Source organism: Rhineura floridana, chromosome 3, assembly GCF_030035675.1.
Source record: "Rhineura floridana isolate rRhiFlo1 chromosome 3, rRhiFlo1.hap2, whole genome shotgun sequence".
In the NCBI taxonomy this organism is placed as follows: Eukaryota; Metazoa; Chordata; class Lepidosauria; order Squamata; family Rhineuridae; genus Rhineura; species Rhineura floridana.
The window spans coordinates 15,521,525-15,542,239 of record NC_084482.1 but is presented as its reverse complement, the minus strand read 5'-3'; the positions used below and the strand labels follow the sequence as shown (position 1 = coordinate 15,542,239).

Sequence of the window (20,715 nt, the reverse complement as noted above, 5' to 3'; positions counted from 1 at the left end):
CTACTTGATCATTAATTTTAAAAAAGGATTTCTCTCTTGCCTCTACCCCTCCATAGCTGTGGGCCTGTTCATAGACAAAAAGACTCCAGCTATGTTCAAAAGCAGCCATGCAACTCCCAGAGATCCCCTTAAGGTCACGCCTTCTGACCCTTTCCTTGTAGCCTAGGTTTTTTTCCCATGGGCTGCATCTGCCCCTGTTCTGACCCCCCCCCAGTGAACACGGCCACAAGTGTGCCCTTATGACATCAGCCCCTCACGATTCCCTTCCAAAACTCAGCCAGACATGAGCCTGAGCTTTGCAAAGAGCTCTGCATTTCCTCAGCAGCTCCCCCTCCTCCTGCAAGTCCAGCAGGCCCAAGAGCACGTTTATCTGCAGAACAGTCCCAATAAGACAGTGTGGAGCCAGATGATGTCTTCATCCCCCTTCGCGGCAGTTTCCTAGTTCCTTTTCCTCTTTAGTCTTAGGGCTGGCAAAAGGCTTGTACATCTCAAAAGGAGAGCATGTGCTCTGTATAGAGATACACAAGGCCCCTCCAGACATTCTTTTTATTGTGAATTCATTATAATTTGTGATCATGATGGTATCAGGACTGTTATACCAGATCCCACTTTCAGTATTGCTTGTGTCTGCAAAAGGTTTGGGGCGTACAAAAGTTTTGGGAATATTTCCAATCAGGTCACGTACCATAACCTGCTGAAGTCCTGTAACTTTTTTACACCACAAATGTTCCCATTTATTTTTTGTTCCACTTTTGTCACACTAAGAAAAGCCTGCTAGATCAGGCAGTGGCCCATCTAGTCTAGCAACCTGTTCTCACATTGGCCAACCAGATGCCTAAGGGTAGCCCGCAAGCAAGACCTCAGCGCATGAGCACTCTCCAGATCTGCAATTTCCAGCAACTGGTACTCAGAAGCATACTGCCTCCAACCCCAGAGGGAGAGCATAAACATCATGGCTAGTAGCCATTGCTTTATGCTCCATGAATTTGTCTAATCCTCTTTTAAAGCCATCCAAGTTGGTGGGCATCACTGCCTCCAGTGGAAGCAAACTCTATAGGTTACCTATGTGCTGCTTTTGTTTGTCCTAAATCTCCCAACATTCAGCTTCCCTGGATGTCCACAAATTCTAGTGTTCTGAGTAGGGTTGCCAGGTCAGAAGCATCCTAAAACCTGAGATTTTAGGGGCGGGCCCAAGTGATGTCATTAAGCATGATACATTAAGCATCAACCACAGTTGCTTGGAGATTACAATTAAAAAAAATATCTGACTGGAAATTAAGCTAGACATCTTAGCTAAAAGATGGAGCCTGGGTAGGGAACATTTAATCTAGCCTACTTGCTTTCAGCAAGAAGGGTTTAAGTGCTATCAGGCCAGGCCAGTCACCAGAAGGTCACTGTAGGAAGAAAGGAGCCTAGTGTTGTGGAGTTGTTAGATGGGAGCATTCGGGAGTAAAGATGGATGCCCCTGAAGGCTGCAATTCTAAACACACGTACTAAGGGACTAAGCCCCATAGAACTCAACAGGACTTACTTCTGAGTAGATATAGTTTGGATTGTGCTGTTGGTAAAGCTTGACTAGGGATCCTCTGCAAAGACATCCATATCCAAGCAGGGCCGGATTAAGCTGAGGAGGGCCCCTAGGCTGATTCGGAGCTGCCCACCATCCCACCCCACCCCATCCCCCCCGCTTCACCTACCTTTCCGCTTTTTTTGCGGCTGTGCGCACGGCACACGCAGGTTTGCTATCAATCAAGATGGCGGCCAAGGTTTCCCTAAGGGGCTGAAGCCTCTGCCACCTTCTTGGTTGATGGCAGCAATGCGCACATGTAGCATGCATGCATGCCATCAACCAAGATGGCGGCAGAGGCTTCAGACCCTTAGGGAAACCTCGGCCACCATCTTGATTGATGGCAAACCGCAAAAAACAGCGGAGAAAAAGGTAAGTAAAGAGGGGGATGGTGGGCAGTTCGGAACCTCTTGTCCCAGGATCTGCGGCTCCTGTCCTGCATCCGTGGATCGCGGGCCCCCAAGAGCTCCGGGCCCCTAGGCTTCAGCCTACTAAGCCTAATGGATAATCCAGCCCTGTATCCAAGTAGGGTTGGCAACCCCCTGCCTGGAATGCCCTTCCCTTATCTTTTAATGTGGCTGCTCCAAACTTCTTTACAGATTTGACCCTTCACTTCAGAAAGAGGTCTGAGAAATGAGTAAGAGTAAGATTCTCTGCCCTGTCTGCATAGATGCCCTCATCCTTCCCCTGTGCACAGCAGAAGCTCTGGGCCAGGCGGGACGCAGTGGCATCTCATAGAGGACACCCTCCCCTTTCATGAGGTGTATGTTTTGTCCTGGCCCAGAGCAGATTTTGGGGTGGGCACCCCCAGTTACTTATTTTTCCTGTATGTCAATTTCTGCTTTGATTTTGTATAGATGCCCTCTTCTGTGCCCTGCGCCCAGCAGAAGCCCTGGGCCAGGCGGGACACAGTGGCATCTCGTAGAGGACACCCTCCCCTTTCCTGGGGTATATGATTTGTGCTGTCCCAGAGCAGATTTCGGGGTGGGCACCCCCAGTTACTTATTTTTTCCTGTATGTTTTGGTCTGCTTTGATTTTGCATAGATGCCCTCATCCTTCTCCTGCGCCCAGCAGAAGCTCTGGGCCAGATGGGATGCACTGGCATCTTGTAGAGGACACCCTCCCCTTTCCTGGGGTATATGATTTGTCCTGTCCCAGAGCAGAGTTTGGGGTGGGCACCCCCAGTTACTTATTTTGTATGATTTTATGACATTATTATGTATTTATGATAATATCAGAAGTCTTATGGTTTTGATTGCATAAATGTATTTTTATTCTTGACGGGGAGAGTCCCCCGATCACAGTGATATATCATACAGGGTACCCCAACATATATTTTGGGGTTCAGAGACATGTTAAGTTTGGTTTGACGTTGCTGTAGTTGTCAACTCTTCTTCTTCTTTAGTGTTTTGAACTTTCAAGCAAATAAGGAATTGGGAACGAGGAAACAACTTCAGCATCATATCAGTTAAATAGATTAAACAGTCGCGGGGGGGCGGCTGACGTTTTGGTGTATATCTCGAGAACCAGACCACCTAGAAACTTTTTTTTAAAAAATTGAAGCTGAGAGTCCGGATATTAAGGGGTGCTAGCTGGAGAGCCAGAGGGGCCCCACAAAAACCGGAGACTCCGGCCAAAAACCAGAGACCTGGTAACTCTAGTTCTGAGAGAGGAAGAAAACTTTTCTCTATCTACTTTCTCTATGCCACGCATACTTTTATGCACTGTAAAATATATTATAGTGCAAAGTGCCCCTCTAGATGGTAATAATGCAGTAACATTGTGGAAGCATAGCAGAACAACTAATCAAGTGGAATATGTGGACAGTCCAGCATAAATCCACTGCTAATGCATTATTATTGTGTTAAAGACATGTTGCAGAATATAACCACAACAAACAAACAAACAAAAAAACAGTCTGGAGGGCCCCATAGATAGATATAAGGTTGTGTACTGTGGATGTGTATATATAAAGGTTGATGCATCACATGCCTTCAGATCATGCCCTGGTCCCAAGGTACGGTCTGAGGCATGTGAAGAAGCAAACTTCACTAAAGCTAAACAGGTCTGGGTCTGGTCAGTCCCTGGATGGGAGACGACCTGGGGAACCCCATATATGCTGTCTTGAGTTCCATCATGGATGAAATTTCCCCTTTGAAAGGAATATTCCAGGCAATCAGTGAATGGATGTCCCAAATCACATTTTAGCCTTTGTATATGTCTACTGACTTCCATCTCAGTTGCTCATCAAGCCTGTACATGTATATTACACATGCATATTCCTGAGGATCTTCATCAACTGTAACGTCTAATGACAACCTGGTGCCCTCTAGATGTGTTGGAATCCAACTCCCATCAGCCTTGGCTAGCGTGGCCAATAGTCAGGGAGGAAGGGAGTGTAGCCCAGCAACATCTGGAGGGCACAGGTTCCCCAGCCCTGCTTTAGGGGAACACAATCTTCACTCCAGTCCGTTCAAAGTTTTGTGGGGATAGTTCTCTCCCCCCCAAAAAATTTTTCCCACATTCCATTCAGATGGAGCAAAAGTCACTTTCTTCTACTGTATCCACTTGCAATTGTAATTTCCCCTTCCCCTCCAATATGTTTGTAGGGGGAACAAAATAAAATTGTACTGATTAGCTTGAAGCCCCTGGAATTCTGTTGCCCAAGGCAGCTACTTTCATGGCTTTTATTGGTTGGCCTTCGATGTGAAAGATCCAGTGATGTACACACATGTGACTCTGCCCTTCTTCTGAATCCAACTTGAAACACACCTACCTCTAGACCATTGGTCCTCAGTTGGTGGGTTACAACCCATTACCAAATTGTGGCCTGATCTAAAGTGTGTTGCAATAGTAGTACTACAAATCATACAAATACATGATAAAAAAAATTAAGAAAGGTGAGTCTTGGGTCTGAAAAGACTGAAGACTGCTGCTCTAGACTACAGGTCCTCATAACATGTCTACTGTGGAGCAAGCTAAGTGACATTGACTGGATTAGACACAAGCAAAGCATTCAGTCCACTCTCTGAATTCCAGAGCTCATTGCAACCTGCTGCAGACAAGCACTCATGTACGTCAACTTCGGCTCTTTGCACTGCCACATGTTCCAGAACCCCAGGGAATGACCATGGGTGGTGCAACGCCTGCACTGTGGGTGGTAGGAACCCACTTGTTACAAAGCGATGACACATTGCCATTGGTTTAACTACATTCAGGCTGGCCTCTGTTAAATTCTTGTGAATGGTCATCTTAATTCAGGGAACTTGTGCAACGGATTCATAAGACCCCCACACAAAGACCTTTGCTTGTGCCAGCCTAATCCCCCACTTGTCTTAGCTCTCAGAAAGGAAGTCAAGCTATACATTGGGAAAATCTCATTTAGTTCAACGTACACATGAACATGTGCAAATGAGAGATGTTTGAGCATGACTGACTCACTCACAGGGTCCAAGATTATCAGAAAATCAGAACATGAGATATTGAGATGTCACCTTTTCCGCAAAGTCCTTGGCATAACTCCCTAGCTCAGCCTTTCCCAACTAATGGACCACCAGATGTTGTTGGACCACAATTCCCATCTTTCCTGACCATTGGCAATGCTGGCTGAGGCTGATGGGAGTTGTGGTCCAACAACATCTGGTGGCCCACTAGTTGGGAAAGGCTGCCCTAGCTCCTTCTGTAACTCAGCCTTCAAACCAGGCCTAGGGAATCATTTTCTGCCCAAGGGCCAGATTCCCTTTTGGGCAACCATGCAGGGCCACATGCTAGTGGTGTTCAGGGCCTGAGACAAAAGTAGGCAGCATGACTGTGTACAACAGGCTATATTCCAGCTATGCAAAAGTCTCTCTCACACACGTACGCACACCCCTCTGCATCCAGGCAAGCAAGAGGCATGATCACACTTCAGGAGACATTCCAGCTGGGCAAAAGCACTCAAGGAAGGCACAGAGCAGCCCCAGAGAGGAGTGTGACCTGAGGAGATTCCTGAGGGTGAGTCAAATTGGCCTGGGGGTCCCCACCCTTGCTTTAAGCCAACCCTGAGCATGTGGAGCTGAAACAACTGCATGTTCCTACTCTGTTTACCCCTCCTTCCCCTTTCCATGTTGTTTTGTATCAATTTAGACTGTAAGCTCCTCAGGGCAGGGATCTGCCGTCTTGTTCTCTGCAAAGCGTCCTGAATACAGTTGGTGCTAGTTAAATAAACAAACAAACAATGCCCTCCTTCACACTGGAAAGTACCCCAGAATGGTTAAGGAGTTTCCAGAGCACCCAGGCAGCCAAACCGTTGGACGTACATAGTCAAAGGCACGGCACCCTATTTTCATTTTAAAATGGGGCACTTTGAAACCAAACAGTCAAAATGTAGGACATTAATGGTTACCTCATAATGGAGGCATGCACTCTTCGGCACAGAGCTAACAAGACCCACACATAACAAAGAATGGAATGGAATGGAATGTCAGGCTGTGGGAGTTGTGCTGTTGCTCCTTCACACACTTGAATGGATTTATAATAGCCACAAGAACACGTATATATGCTTACAGAAGGCAAACTGAAGTGAATATTATATGCAACTAAACAGCATAGAATGCAACCAACACACACACACACACACACCATTTCTTGCTCTGACCAAATGCCCCTCTGCTCTTACCTTGGCTTCACATTTCTTGTGGCTTGCCACTTTGCACACTGCAAAAAAAGAAAAAAGGGAAGAGATATTCCAGATCTAGGCTTTGTAACCTTACAGGTGGATTTTCCTCAGTGTTTTCATACCAAGTGCATTACTGTTAACTGCCCAACTGAACAGTGCACTGAAGAGCAGTGCGTGATTACTTATTTAAGTGTCAATGCCATGTGATTTCCCTTTAATTCTGCTGTATGGAACACTCTGGTTAATGGAATGGCAGGGTGGGTGGGTGCTGCATAGATGGAACATTATAGGGAATGATCTATATTCACTAGACCTTTCGTTTGTTCTCAGTGAAAGATGAGAAAAACAGGGAGGCCTGCAACTGGAGGGCTCTTACCTTTACAAACAAGCCCCTGGGTCTCAATGGATTCCTTGCACACTACACATGCCTTTTTCTTCTTCTTAAATACCTTCTCTTTGAAGCTGTGAGGCTCGGACACCTTCCCAGGCTGAAATGACAAACACAAGGGCAGGGATTTGGTAAGGTGTTTCACTAATTTTAAAAAAATTAAAAAATCTATCCATCACATGGATAAATAGGTACCACACCGATGGACATACGTGTGTGAAGCCGTAAGGAGCAAAGTTATGAACAGAACAGATGTACTACTGTCAAAGGTACCGAACTGCGGCCACGTTACAATGCAGCAGGCATAATGGGCACTTCCAGACTGTCACATTTTTGAATGGATCACTCACACATTTAGGTAGATGTTGGTATATGCCCTCTGCACAATAAAAAAGCACTCCTGTATGACAAACCCACTTCCAATAAATCAATTAATAAGACATTTTGTGGCTAAAAAAAAGGGACAGAAAACTACAGTGGAAAGTTCAGGATAACCATGGGCAAATTTTGTGAAAACAAACCAGGACAATTGCTCAATATATGCTTTATCTTGAAACAACCAATGTCACCAATGGGAAATTTATTCATTGATCAAGCTGCACCAGCTAGGGATGGGGGGAGAAATTCATTTTGGCTTGCATTTTAAAGAAACCTATATAATTCACACTTCCCAAAACAATATCTGAACTCAAGCTCAGCTATCCTTTGAAATTAGCACTTTCCTAAATGATGCTATACAGGCTTGCTATGCAGGTCTCAAACCAAATGATGTGTGCAAAAACACATAGGGCAAAGTGTGCATTAAAATCATATATTAGTGGTGAGGAAAAATATAAACATGAAATTAGGGAAAACTGCTTGCAAAAATGTGTATATTAGGCAAAAGCATACAAAAACGTGCATATCAGAAGAAATTCCTTCTAAAATGCTGACAAATTTTCATGAGCGCTCTTTTTTTTAATGTGCAAACTAACACAGAAATGTTGAGAACTGCTCTTAGGACTAGAAAAGTAAAGAAGTGAAAGACACCACAATTGACAGACTTATCCATCCCTAAAACAGCTAAGAGCCCCTTCCTACCTTTAGTATGTATTGCCCAATCCTCTGCAAAGTTGAGACGTGTAACTTACACTACCTAACACTGCATAGAATCAGACTGTTCAGTACATGAGGCTAGTCCAATTAACACGACCCTTTTCATTATCCTAGCATATGCTTTTGTCAAGCCCTCCCAGAGCAGGGAGGGCTCTACTTGTGTTCAAGAAAATGCAAGTAGAAGTCCCCTTGCAGACCTGCCCCACTGAACATGGGGATGGTCTGGGAGTAAATGTGTGGGGCAATGTGCATGAGGATCTTGGTGGGCAGGGTTTGTGTTCGCTGACCATTAAACAGAATCTCCATGCTGAGAGGAAGAGCAGCACCAATTACTTTTTCAGATAGTTAACAGCCTCCTCCGTCCTAAACAGCCGGCTTCTGATATAGCCCACTCCCAATCCCGTTGCCAGGAGTTTGCTACATTCTTTGAAACTAAGGTAGATCAGATTCGCTCCACCTTGGACTCTATTAAAATAGCAGAACATAATGATATTCTATCAGAAATTGATGTAGCCAAATTGGCAGAATCCAATGACACTCCATCCGAAATTGTTCTCCCATCCAAATTTACGAACTTTCAACTTATCTCACCGGTTGATATTCCCCAACTTCTCACTAAAATGAGACCGACAAACTGCTCACTTGATGTCTGCCCTTCATGGCTTATAAAAACATCAAAAGCTCAACTTGCGAACTGGCTCTGTGTGATAATCAATGCCTCACTCCAACAAGGCCATGTTCCCCAGACATCGAAAGAAGCAATTGTAGTTCCTTTATTGAAAAAGCCTTCCCTTGACCCCACACTTCTTACTAATTTCCGTCCAATATCTAACTTATCTTTTATCAGTAAGGTTATTGAACGAGCTGTAGCCCCACAACTTCAAACATTTATAGATACTAATGTTTGCTATGACTCCTTCCAATCAGGTTTTCGACCAAAACATGGGACCGAAACATTGTTAACAGCACTGGTAGATGATCTACGACTTGAATTGGATAGAGGAAATCTAACTTACTTAATCTTACTAGACCTGTCAGCCGCATTCGACACTATTGATCATACCATTCTCTTAGACCGCCTCTTTAGTATAGGATGCTGAGGAACGGTACTACAATGGCTCCGCTCCTTTTTGGAGGGCAGGCTACAAAGAGTTGTCCTTGAAAATTTCTCATCCAAGGTTTGGCCAGTACGATACGGTGTCCCCCAAGGCTCCGTACTATCCCCAATGTTATTCAGTATTTATATGGAGCCCCTAGGAAGGATTATCCGCGAATTCGGAATACACTACCATCAATACGCAGATGACACCTAACTCTACTATTCTTTCCCTCCAGATACCATAGAGGCGGTACGTCCCCTAAACCAATGCCTGGTTGCCATACAAAACTGGACTAATAGGAATAAATTAAAACTTAATCCAGAAAAGACGGAGGTTCTGTTAATTGGACAAAAACCGTCTCATGAAATCAAAAACCTACTTATCTTAGACGGGGTCCCACTCCCTCTGAAATCCCAAGTTCGGAGTTTGGGTATTATCTTAGATTCCGCTCTGTCCCTTGAACCTCAAATTGCAACAGTATCCAGAAGTGCTTTCTCTCAATTAAAACTAGTCCGTCAACTCCGTCCTTTTCTAGAGATGTCGGACTTGAAGCAAGTGACACAGGCTCTTGTGACCTCAAGACTGGACTATTGCAACTCCCTATATATTGGACTATCTGCAAGATCACTTCGCCCGCTTAAGCTGATACAGAGAGCGACAGCAAGAATGCTGACCAGAGCAAGTCCACAGACACACACCACACCTCTACTTTACCAACTTCATTGGCTTCCGATCTCATTCCGTCATCAGTTTAAAATTTTAGTACTAACTTTTAAAGCTCTGAATGGTTTAGCACCAATATATTTATCAAATCGCATTCTGGAATTTAAACCTCAGCGACCGACAAGAATACCTTTTGAACACTCTCTCATTATCCCATCCACCTTTATAATCCGCCGTGCCAATACTAGAAATAAAGCTTTCTCGACCATAGCGCCCATCCTATGGAATAATCTGCCACCAGAGATCCGACGTTCTTCTTCACTCATGGACTTTCGCCGTCAGTTAAAATCTTTTTTGTTTCGTTTAGCTTTTAAACATTTAATAGTTAATTGATTTTTAATGTTGTTACTATACTCTTATTGTTCTTATTTTAGATTGTATTGGACATTGTTGTTGTTCGCCGCTCTGAATTCTATGAACTAGGGCGGGGTATAAATTATTGAAATAAATAAATAATAAAATTATCATATGCTACTGATGATCAGGCAGGGGACATCATCTCCTTGCCTTGCTTGTGTTCTTCCTAAAAGCATCTTTGCTGGCCTCTGCCAGAAGAGAATAGGGGTGTGTCACTCAATTGAGTCTTCTTAGCCAATTAACTGCTTGCATTTTTCATTTGCTTTTATGGGGAAGGGATACAGCTCAGTGACAGAGCATCTGCGCTGCGTGCAGTAAGTCCTGGGTTCAATCTCTGGCATCTCCAAGTAAGGCTGGAAAAGACCGACTGTCTAAAATGCTGGAGAGCTGCTGCCCGTCACTGCGTAGAGAAGACAATGCTGAGCTACATGGACTAATGATCTGACTTGGCATAAGGCAGCTTCCTGTGTTCCCATGTTCAGATCCATTCAAATTTATATAGGAGTAAAACAGCAGTTCTGAAGCAAAACAAGCATTTTGCCTTTAGACAAAGCACACGCGCCACAGCAGGCATCACCTTAGAAGAGACATAAGCTCATGTGATTGTAAGAGAGAGAAGAAGGAAAGCCTCTTAAGATGATGCTTGCCATTTGATGTTTTTATGCACACTAATATTAAATATAATTGACTTTTTAAAAAAAATGTATTGCACAATTAGCTGATGGACCTTTTTAGTTAATGAAAATGTTTTTTTTAATCAATCAATCCAACCAACCAAGGTTGTAATTGCAATAATGCTATAGCCACTTAAACAGGGAGGAAGCCTCACTAAAGTCCAATGGAACTTAATTGTGAGTATGTTAAAATGTTGCGGCACTAGACTAACTAGACAGATCTCAATTCTGATCCAGCACAGCAATTCCTATACAAATTAAACACATTCAGATGTGCTCTAAAGAAAGGAGAGAAATTTTGTGCGCATGTAAGGCCCCGAGGGTTGAAGAACGCAAACATAAAATCAGTTCACTCATGGGAGGGGAGCAGGGAGAAAACAGACTATAGGGAACATTTGTGACATATACAAAACGGTGCTGAACATTCCTCCATAAACTACAGGCCCAGCATATATCCTCTATAGACAGGAAGAATGTGCGTGCTAAGAGTTTGTTAGATAAATCTTCCTGGAATGGTGGGTGCTGGGTCAACATTCAGCATTCTGTTGGAACTTGGAAGGAGTAACTGTAGTTGTTTGGAATGCATCATCTCAACCTACACAGACAGAGGAAAGATAGCTGTACTTTATCTCCCTAAAATGGAGGGGAGAGGAAAGGACGCATACTTTCACCCTGATCGTAAAAACAAAGATTTTCCATGGACAGAAAGGATTCCTCCAGTTTTTTTTTATTTAAAACATTATAGTAACCCTATGCAGAGCTTTAGAGAGATTTGTTTGGCTGGTGTCTGGAACAGGACCTTTTATGTTGTGGCACTGCAGAGGAGTTGCTCCAACTAACAATTTAGGGCAGAATTACACATTAAAATGAGCACAGGGCTGCTGCTGAAAGTGACAGTCCTGTGTAGAGTCTCCTTCCCTTTCCTTCTCATAAAGTTTCATTCAATTTACACAGGGCCACATTCACACCATACATTTATTCCATTATTATTCCACTTTAAAGAGTCATACCTCCCCTGGGAAGTATAGTTTGTTCAGAGTGGTGCTGAGAGTTGTTAGGAGGCCCCTCTTTCCCTCACAGAGCTACAATTTCCAGAGTAGTTTAACAATCACTCCCTCCTTCCTAGAGAACTCTGAGAATTGTTGGTCTGTGAGGGGAAAAGGCATCTCCTAACAACTCTCAGCACCCTTAACAAACTACATTTTCTGGGATTCTTTGGGGGAAGTCAAGTCATGACTCTTTAAAGTGCAATAACAGTGGAATAAATGTCTGATGTGAATGTGGCCAAGGGCATAACAATGTGATTTCCCCACTGCCGCCAGCGGCAGACAACGATTTGACACAGCATTTTTAAAAATTCAGCCGGCTTCCAGTAGTGTTTTTATAATTGCTTTTTAAATTTTTCATTATTGCTATTATTACTCTGCTGGAGTCTGAACTTTTGTCACAATGGCTTTGAACTCTTTTTTATTGCACTGATTCATTGTAAATTGCTCTGAGTGCCCCTGGCAGACAATGACATGCTTCTTAAAACAAAACAAAAACGTTTGGGGATGAAAGGAATTTCTCCCCAGGTCTGTTTGGCAGTGCCCCTATATATTTGGCTCATTTGCACCCACTGCGAAGTAACCTCCTGCAATATGTGTGTTCTGCTTGCCTTGTGATCTGAATTGTATAGTTTGCTTTCTTTTGGGGAGGGGGGGCTGGTGGATGGTGAGTTCTGTATCATGGCAGAGTTAGAGACTAGATGGCCTTATGAATAACTACTTTCAAGAGAAATTATCGTCCAAATATACTAAAAAATGGACTGCCTTCAAGTCGATTCTGACTTATGGGCGACTCTATGAATAGGGTTTTCATGGTAAGCGCTATTCAGAGGTGGTTTACCATTGTCTTCCTCTGAGTGACTGGCCCAAGGTCACCCAGTGAGCTTCATGGCTGCGTGGGGATTCGAACCCTGGTTGTAGCCCAACACTCAAATCACTACATCACGCTGGCTCTTAAGAGGTACTTAAACAATATTACACTATTTTATATTGGGTTAATTAAGGTGGAATAACATGCTATGATGCCTTTCTTCCTTTTTTATCATTCCTTTCTTTTCTCCCTCCTGGTTAATGTGTTGAACGCATTTTTCTATAAAATAAAAAAGTTTAAAACGTTAATCTGAAATAACCACTTCTAGCTCTATAGCCACAATCACTAATTTGAATATCCTTTCTATGTATCAGTATGAACTAAAAACAAGTTTGAGGAATCTTGGGGGGGGGGATAACCCAATTTTCCCTTGCTTCCAGGTATGACTGTACTGAAGAACTAATCCTCCATTTGAATGCACTGTAAATACACGAGGTGTCTTGCAATTGTATCAGATTAACCCTGGTAATGCGGAGGGCTGTGTACACTATGCACCTTTTAAAAATACCAACACTGCATTCCAAGTAAAGCTAATCAATTTTGCCTAATTTATCGTTTTTTATTATTTTGCATAATTTACTCTGCTTCTTTGTTTCATTTTAATTCATTCTGAAACTGAGTAGCAAACAGTTGCAGATAAAGAATTGTTACTTTAATGATGACATTACAGTCACATGTATGCACCTATTTAATTGCCCATAACACATAAATGTCCTTCTATATAAGACTGACTGCAGCCTTCTGCATGTTTGCACAAGAAGTCCATTTTACTGTATTTAGTGGGGCTTACTCCCCTGTAACCATGCACAAGTTTGCAGCCTAATTGCATGGCTAATTGCATCTTGGTCCAATAATTAATGATCAGTGGCCAATTTTCATTAAAACAATAATTATTCTGCAACTGTGAACTGTGCTCAGAGCCAAGGCATAGAAGCTCAACCACTGTTGACTGGAAAGAGTATTCCGCAACATCTCTAGCTTTGGAGACCCAGCATTGCTCAAATTCTTTGAAGCATATCTTTGCAACCAAGAGAGCTAGAACCCTAAAGGAGGATGGGGATGAAATCTTTCATTCATCTTTCTGAAAAAGATACTTCTCAAGAAACTGAATTCTGTATCCAATATCACATTCTGCCGTTTATCTGCGCTTGTTCAGAACTGGGCACAGCCATATTCTTTGAAAGCTAAATTCAACTGGTTTATTTTTGAAAATTCCAATAAGCACGATAAGAAAGAAAGAATACTTTCACCTTCACATGAAATTTGAAGACAGCAGTTCATCAGTAAGAGTTTATGTTGAAGACTGAGATTTATATACATGTTAGTAATGTGCATTATATATAAAAAGGAAAGGAAAATATTCCCATCCCCCAATAACAACACCAATAGGTTCCCTACCCGCCTTTCACCATGAGGTCCCAGGGCAGGTCTTAACAATGTAAAGATACAGTATTAAAATCTGCTAAAACAAATTACAGTCAAGAGAATGGTATGCACAAGCACAGCCCATCACAGTCCCAGTTCCCCAGCTGACAAGTTTTACAAATGCTTCTTTGCCCTTCTCCCCTTCCCAGCCCCCCCCCACCTCCTTTCCTAGATTCAGAGGGCACAAAGCTTGAATTACCCAGAAATGGAACAGCTGTCCTGCCGGAAATGGAGCCACATTCCAGTCATGCAAATGGCAGGGGAGATGAATGGAATGTTGCTACATATTACTAACAGAGCCTCCCTCTCCTCCAACACATCTCCATTCTATACAGGGTAAAAAGAGGGGCAGAATTATGGAATACCAGATGCCCATGCAGTTGAAAAGAAGAAGTGGCAGGGGCATATGTGGGTGTGAGAAGTCACAGCAAAACACACCTTCAGATATTGGTTACTGTACTCAAAAAACGTAATCACAGCTCTTCCACAGAATCCCACCAGCTAAGTTTCCTTGAAGCTAGTGACATCCACAGCAACAATATACGCTTTGAAATCGTGCCTATTCTAAGCCGTGCCATTGCATACCTTATGATATGTCACAGATGAAAATAGGGACATGACTGCCAGTTAACACCCCACCCCAAGCTACAAAGCCCTCGACCATAACATTTTACTTAAGACTCTACTCTTATTAGATTTGCTGCTGTGTGTGGTATGCATTTATTCTGAAACAGGGCCCTTCCAGACTGGTGAGGGTGTCTTGCAGCTGTATTCTTTGGAATTCCCTCCCCTTAAATATTAGACAGGCACCATCTCTGTTATCTTTTTTGTGCCTACTGAAGACCTTCCTCTTTCAACAAGCCTTTTAAGTAGAGACCTTCTCCCAGTCTGCATCTGTGCTGGAACTGCTTTTTCATACTTTTTTAAACCTTTAAAAAAAAAAAAAAGGTTTAACCGCTTTTGTTTTAATATGATTTTAATGGTTGTTTTGTTTTAATATATTTTAAAGTCTGTTTTTATGATGCTTTAATAAGCATCATTTATTGCTTTTGTTTGCTGCCCTGGGCTACTACTGGGAGAAAGGGCGGGATATAAATCTAATAAATAAATAACATATTCTGCAACATGGCATGGCCTCTATAATAGTGCATTAATGGTGGATTTAGACTAGACTGTCTACGCATCATTCCGCTTTCTTAACTGTTATGTGATGCTTCCCCAATGTAAATGAATTATTGCTGCCTGGAGGGGCATTTTTGCACTATCGTGCAACAAAAGTGGGACCAGTCCTCCCCCACACCGAACATTTGCGGTATGAAAAGTTACAGGGTTTCAGCAGGAAGCTACGGGACATACACCAATTGGAAAGGAAGCAGTATGTTCACCCCAATTTTTTTGCAGGCACAAACAGCACTGAAAGTGGGATCATGTATAACCACCCCAATACCACCATGAGCACAAATCATCAAGAATACACAATAAAAAGGACATTAGGAGGGGCCCATAGCCTGTCCCCCATCAGCTGAAAAGCCATGTAGTGGTTGTTTCTTTGTTAAAGAGAGCCATATAATCCTATAGTAAAATTGGAGGCTGCAGCAACTCCCCTACGAGAAAAGGTTATTACACTACTTTTGCGCAACTTTAGTTCTGGAAAAAGGCAAGTAAAGGAGGGTGGGTACTAGATAATGAAAAAGATGCATGGTGTGGAGAAAGTAAATAGAGGTTTTTCTCATTCTCACTATACCAGAACTTGAGGTCACCCAATGATGTGAGTGGCATAATCAATCATAGAATCTTGGAGTTGGAAGGGGCCTATAAGGCCATCAAGTCCAACCCCCTGCTCAGTGTAGGAATCCAACTTAAAGCATATCCGACAGATGGCTGTCCAGCTGTCTCTTGAATGCCCTCAGTGTTGGAGAGCCCACCACCTCCCCAAGTAATTGGCTCCATTGTCGTACTGCTCTAACAGTTAGGAAGTTTTTCAATCGATCATTAATACCAAAAACAATTGCCAGGAAAGTTGATAAGGATCAGAAAATAGGAACAGTTTGAGCACATGCTCATATATATATTTGTGTCTACTAAGAAAGATTTGTGCAGAGGTTTTGAGTCTGGCGATATATATTACCAGACTCAAAACCTCTGCACAAATCTTTCTTTTTTTTTTTTTTTTCAATAATTTTTATTCAGATTTTCATAAAACATACAAGACGAAATCATAAAACATTCAAAGACAAAGAACAAAATCAAAAATAGTTAAACAAAAAAAAAACAAAAACAAAAAAGCAAAAATAAAAAATAAAGAGTAAAATATTGACTTCCCATTTGTCAAAGATCAAATCAGTTATAAGTCTATAATATATAACAATCCTGTCTCTTAAGTCATATTATAAAATCACTTTCCTCCAGTAGTTATCTTACTTAATCATCAAATCTCATAAACATTACTTTATTCTTTCCACAAAAAGTCAAAGAGAGGTTTCAATTCTTTAAGAAATATATCTATCAATTTTTTTTCCAGATAAGCATATCGATTAATCCATCTCATTACTAATTATGATAATCTTATTGTCATAACCATAGTCAAAATAAACATTTCAATTAATCCATCACATCAGAATCTGTTAGGTTCAGTAATTTCAGTAGCCATTGTTCTATTATCCCTATTAGTTCCATTTTCCATCTTCCATCTTCAGTAGTCTTGTTAAGTCCAGTAATTTCAGTATCCAATCTTCCATTATCAGTATTCCATAATAATCTTGCTGTCAAAGCCATAGTCATATAGTAAGAGTCTGATGGGAATTACCTCTATCCCAAATATTTTCTTGCCATCCATTCTAAATAGGTTGCTGAAATACTGCTGTAAAATCATATCTCTGTTCTTTTTTTCAAAATACACTGGGTCATCTCTTGAAAGTTTTTCCATTGTCACATGGCTGCAGTTAATTCCATAGATTTTCTCTATAATGGGCTCCATCACATCATTCCAGTCCAGAAGATTATCCATGCCATTGATAACTTTATCTCTAGAATCTTCATTAATTTCTTCAGAGATAACATTGAGTTCCAAACAATATCTTTAATCTCCTGCGTCATTTTACTCAATTCAATTTTCAGCTCCTTACAACCCTGTCGCAGGTTTTGTTTCGTTATCTCAATCTCATCCATTATTTTCTGAAACATAGTTATTTCCAGATTCTCAGCCACTTTCTTAATTGCCATTTTAAAAGAAAAATATAGGAAAACCACTTCTTATTTCAGCAACAATTGGGTTAATACTCCAAACTTGGTGACATCACAGTATAAACAAAGCAGACAGCCTTATCTCTCCATGCTTAAGTAAACAAAATGCAGTTCCCAGGATCGAAACAATTAATGGCGGTCGTCAGAAAACAGATTCGTCAAAATAAAATAGACCAAAAAGAGAGTAGTCTCAGACAATATAATATTCTTCAAAATAAAAATCTGGAATAGAAATCCCTCTTTTGTGTATATCTTTAGAATGCAAATCCAGGACAGCTTTTTGCAACAAAAACAGAGATAAGCTATTAATTAGTGAGTAGCAGAGAGAAGTTATGGCTCCCCTGTGAGATGTCAAAAACCGATCAATCTGGCAAATCTCTTTAAAACAGCAACAATTTAAGTCAAGTAAAAGAAAAATATAGAAAGAAGGGTGCTTGCCTGTTAGTGCGTTCTCTCTTAGAAGATAAGATGAACGTTCGCTTTATCAGATAGAGCTTGTTGTTGAAAATCCGTCCCACCTTCGTCGGCTGGACCTCGTCCCATAAATTAATGAGATCTGGTCGTCCCAACAAAAATAGGCTTTGAGGTTAATCTCTTCGTTTCTCCCTACCCGGGAGAAGTTTAATCAGTCAAAAAAAAAAAAAAACTGACTGATATATCTGAATAAGCTTCTTTTGAGGCAGGAGCCCGTCTCAAAAGCAGGCACAGGCTAAGTCACCCTTCCCGGAAGTCCACAAATCTTTCTCAGTAATCTTACATTTGAGAGCCAGTGTGGCATAGTGGTTACAGTGTTGGACTACGACCTGGGAGATCAGGGTTCGAATCTCCACACGGCCATGAAGCTCACTGGGTGACTTTGGGCCAGTCACTGCCTCTCAGCCTCAGAGGAAGGCAATGGTAAACCACCTCTGAATACCGCTTACCATGAAAACCCTATTCATAGGGTCGCCCATAAGTCGGAATCGACTTGAAGGCAGTCCATTTCCATTTCCAATCCTAAGTATACATTGAGGAAAATAGAAACTTGAGAGTTTCCACAGAGGTCTTGGAAGAGAAGGTCTTAGGCCAAGAAGGAAGCTGTTGTTCATTGCCACATCTATGTCGGAAGGCAGAGCTGGGGTCCCAATCCCGGGGAGCTGGATCCCGGAGAGTTGGGAGAAGAGTATTCGGATGGATGGCAGAGGGAAGGGGGAGGAACTTCCCCCCTTTGGAGCGAAGACGAAACAGAGGAACTGCCAGTGATAAGGTCGCTTAGCAACGGGGAGCCTGAGCCCTCCCTGGACATTCTCACGCCTCCCCCTCTTTCAGGCTCAGAGCAAGAGGGGGAAGAGGGAGGGCTGCTCACAGCCGAAAAGCGGGGAGGCAGTTTACCATCAGCTCCTCCCCTATCCCCCATCCTGGAATCGGAAACTTCAGAAGAGGAGGGTGTGATGCTTCCCCTGTCACCGCGCACACGCAGACAGCTGAAAAGACAGGAGAGAAGGGGGGGAAGGCGGGCAGTACCTGAGGGGCAGTTAAGGAGGAGCAAAAGATTGCGCGCCCGTTTGGCCCCTTCTTAAAGAACAGGCGGGAAGAAGTCCCTTGCTCTGTCAACTTTCTCCCAATGCCGCAGGACCTGTATCCCTGTATTGATTCATGAGGAAACGCAGTCTTTGTTTGGACATTACCCTAATAAAACACGAATTAACTACAATCGTTGGTCTGGTTCTTGAGTCACATCCTGGGCCTGACAATCTATGACCTTCCAGACATAAGTGATCAGAACCGCTCTCAGACAATGCCCACTAGACTCTATAGTCGAGCACTCATCTATAGAGAAAAAACAAAAACACTTTCATATAGAAAACTAAACAAAAAGGAGCATTCTCCCTGCCATGTTAGCTTTCTACGTACAGGGAATTTGCTTCTATGGGGCAACGATCAACCATGTGGAGACCTGCAGTCTAAACTCCTATGCCCCAAGTCCAGGTTTATGTCCCCCAGTCTATCCAGGGTTATTTTTATTTATTTATTATTTGCTTTATATCCCGCCCTTCCTCCCAGCAGGAGCCCAAGGCAGCAAACAGAAGCGCTAAAAACACCTCAAAACATCATAAAAATAGACCCTAAAGTACACCAAAACAAAACAACTTTAAAAACATTTTTTTAAAAAAAGCTGTTAAAAAGCTTTATGCTGTAGAGCATCCTTTCCTACAACCTGGTGCTCTTCAGACACTTGGGACTCCAGCTCCATCAGCCCCAGCCAGCATGGATCAGCATTAGGGACGATGGTAGTCCAACAACATCTGGAGGGCACCAGATTATTTATTTATTTGTTTGTTTGTTTGTTTTCATTTTTAGACCGCCCATAGCTAGTAGCTCTCTGGGCGGTGTACAAAACAGATTGGGAAAGACAGCTGCAGAGACTCGAATATTGAAAGCAGAAGCGGTTACGTATAACAAGAAAACATTTATTCAGGATACAGAATTTGTAAATGGGGAAGGGGGAGGGAACAGAGCATGCCCAGTCTACAGGAGGGGCCAGGAGTTGAGTATGCCCAGCCCTGCTAAAATGAGGCCTGAAATAACAGGAACAGGTAAAGATGCCCAAACGGCAAGTCTGCCTTGCAAAAGAGGAAGGCTCTCCGGGACATGTAGTTCTTTTCTTGCGAGGAAAGGAAGGTGAGGCTGAAGGATGCTCTGTTTCAAAGCATGTGGACATAAGCCCTACTGAATGGGCCATTCAGACTGGATCCCGGCATGGCAGCCCTCACTATAAATAGCCATGAATCGTGTTCTTTGTTGCAGGGGCTCTTGATGTGAAAACAAGTTATCTGTTTAAAAGGGCAAGAAGCAGGAGCCGTTGGCTGGCCCAGGCGAGAAGCCAAGGGGGCAGGAGGAGCCCAGCAAGAGGCAGCTTTTGAGGCTCAGAGGGGAAAGGCCTGCTTTCCAAATATCGCATTCCCAAGTACAAAAACACTCAGAGCTCATAACAGCTGAGCAGAAAGGACCTGACTTATGTCGAAGTTAACAAGATGATCCGAGAGTCACAAGACCCCAGATCAGTAGGCAATACTGTCATACGCTACTGAACTCCCTTGTCAAATCCAGTCAAGAAGCACGCACCGCTTAGTCCAGCCGCTGCCAACCTGGTGCCCTCTAGATGTTTTGGACCACTACTTCCATCAGCTGTGCTGGCTGAAGCTGATGGGTAACGGGAGTCCAAAACATGTGAAGAGCATCAGACCAGTAAAGGCTGGGTTAGCCTTTCCCCTCACCCAACAATTCTCCCCTGCAAACGTTCGGCAAGGCTGTTTTTAAACAGTTGTTCTCCACACCTCAGCCTCTCTCCAGACGAGCTCTAAAATGAGAAGCAAGCCGGTGGAGGGAAAGAGAGGCCATTTTCTGTGGTATGGAAGATATTAAGCAGTTCTGCTTCCCACAGTGTATTCTCCTCTACAAATGACCCCTCCCCTCTGCCCCTGCGATGCATTTGAGAACACCCATTTGCCCAAGCAGACCTGTAGCCAGGGGGGGTCCACCCCCCCTAAAAATGTTCTGCCTCCTAAAAAATTTACCAAAAAAATAC

At 42.9% G+C, this 20,715-nt stretch overlaps 1 protein-coding gene across 6 annotated transcripts in view; it reads right to left on the bottom strand.

Moving 5' to 3' along the window:
- TNS2 (tensin 2) overlaps positions 1 to 20,715 on the bottom strand; it is a 183,979-nt gene that overhangs the window by 74,102 nt on the left and 89,162 nt on the right. For all 6 annotated transcript variants that reach the window (XM_061614590.1, XM_061614598.1, XM_061614592.1 and 3 more), the window contains exons 2-3: positions 6,602 to 6,713; positions 6,226 to 6,263 (exon numbers count right to left, since the gene is read on the bottom strand). In XM_061614590.1, coding sequence (XP_061470574.1) covers positions 6,226 to 6,263; positions 6,602 to 6,713 — 150 coding nt within the window. The remainder of the gene's footprint in view (positions 1 to 6,225; positions 6,264 to 6,601; positions 6,714 to 20,715) is intronic.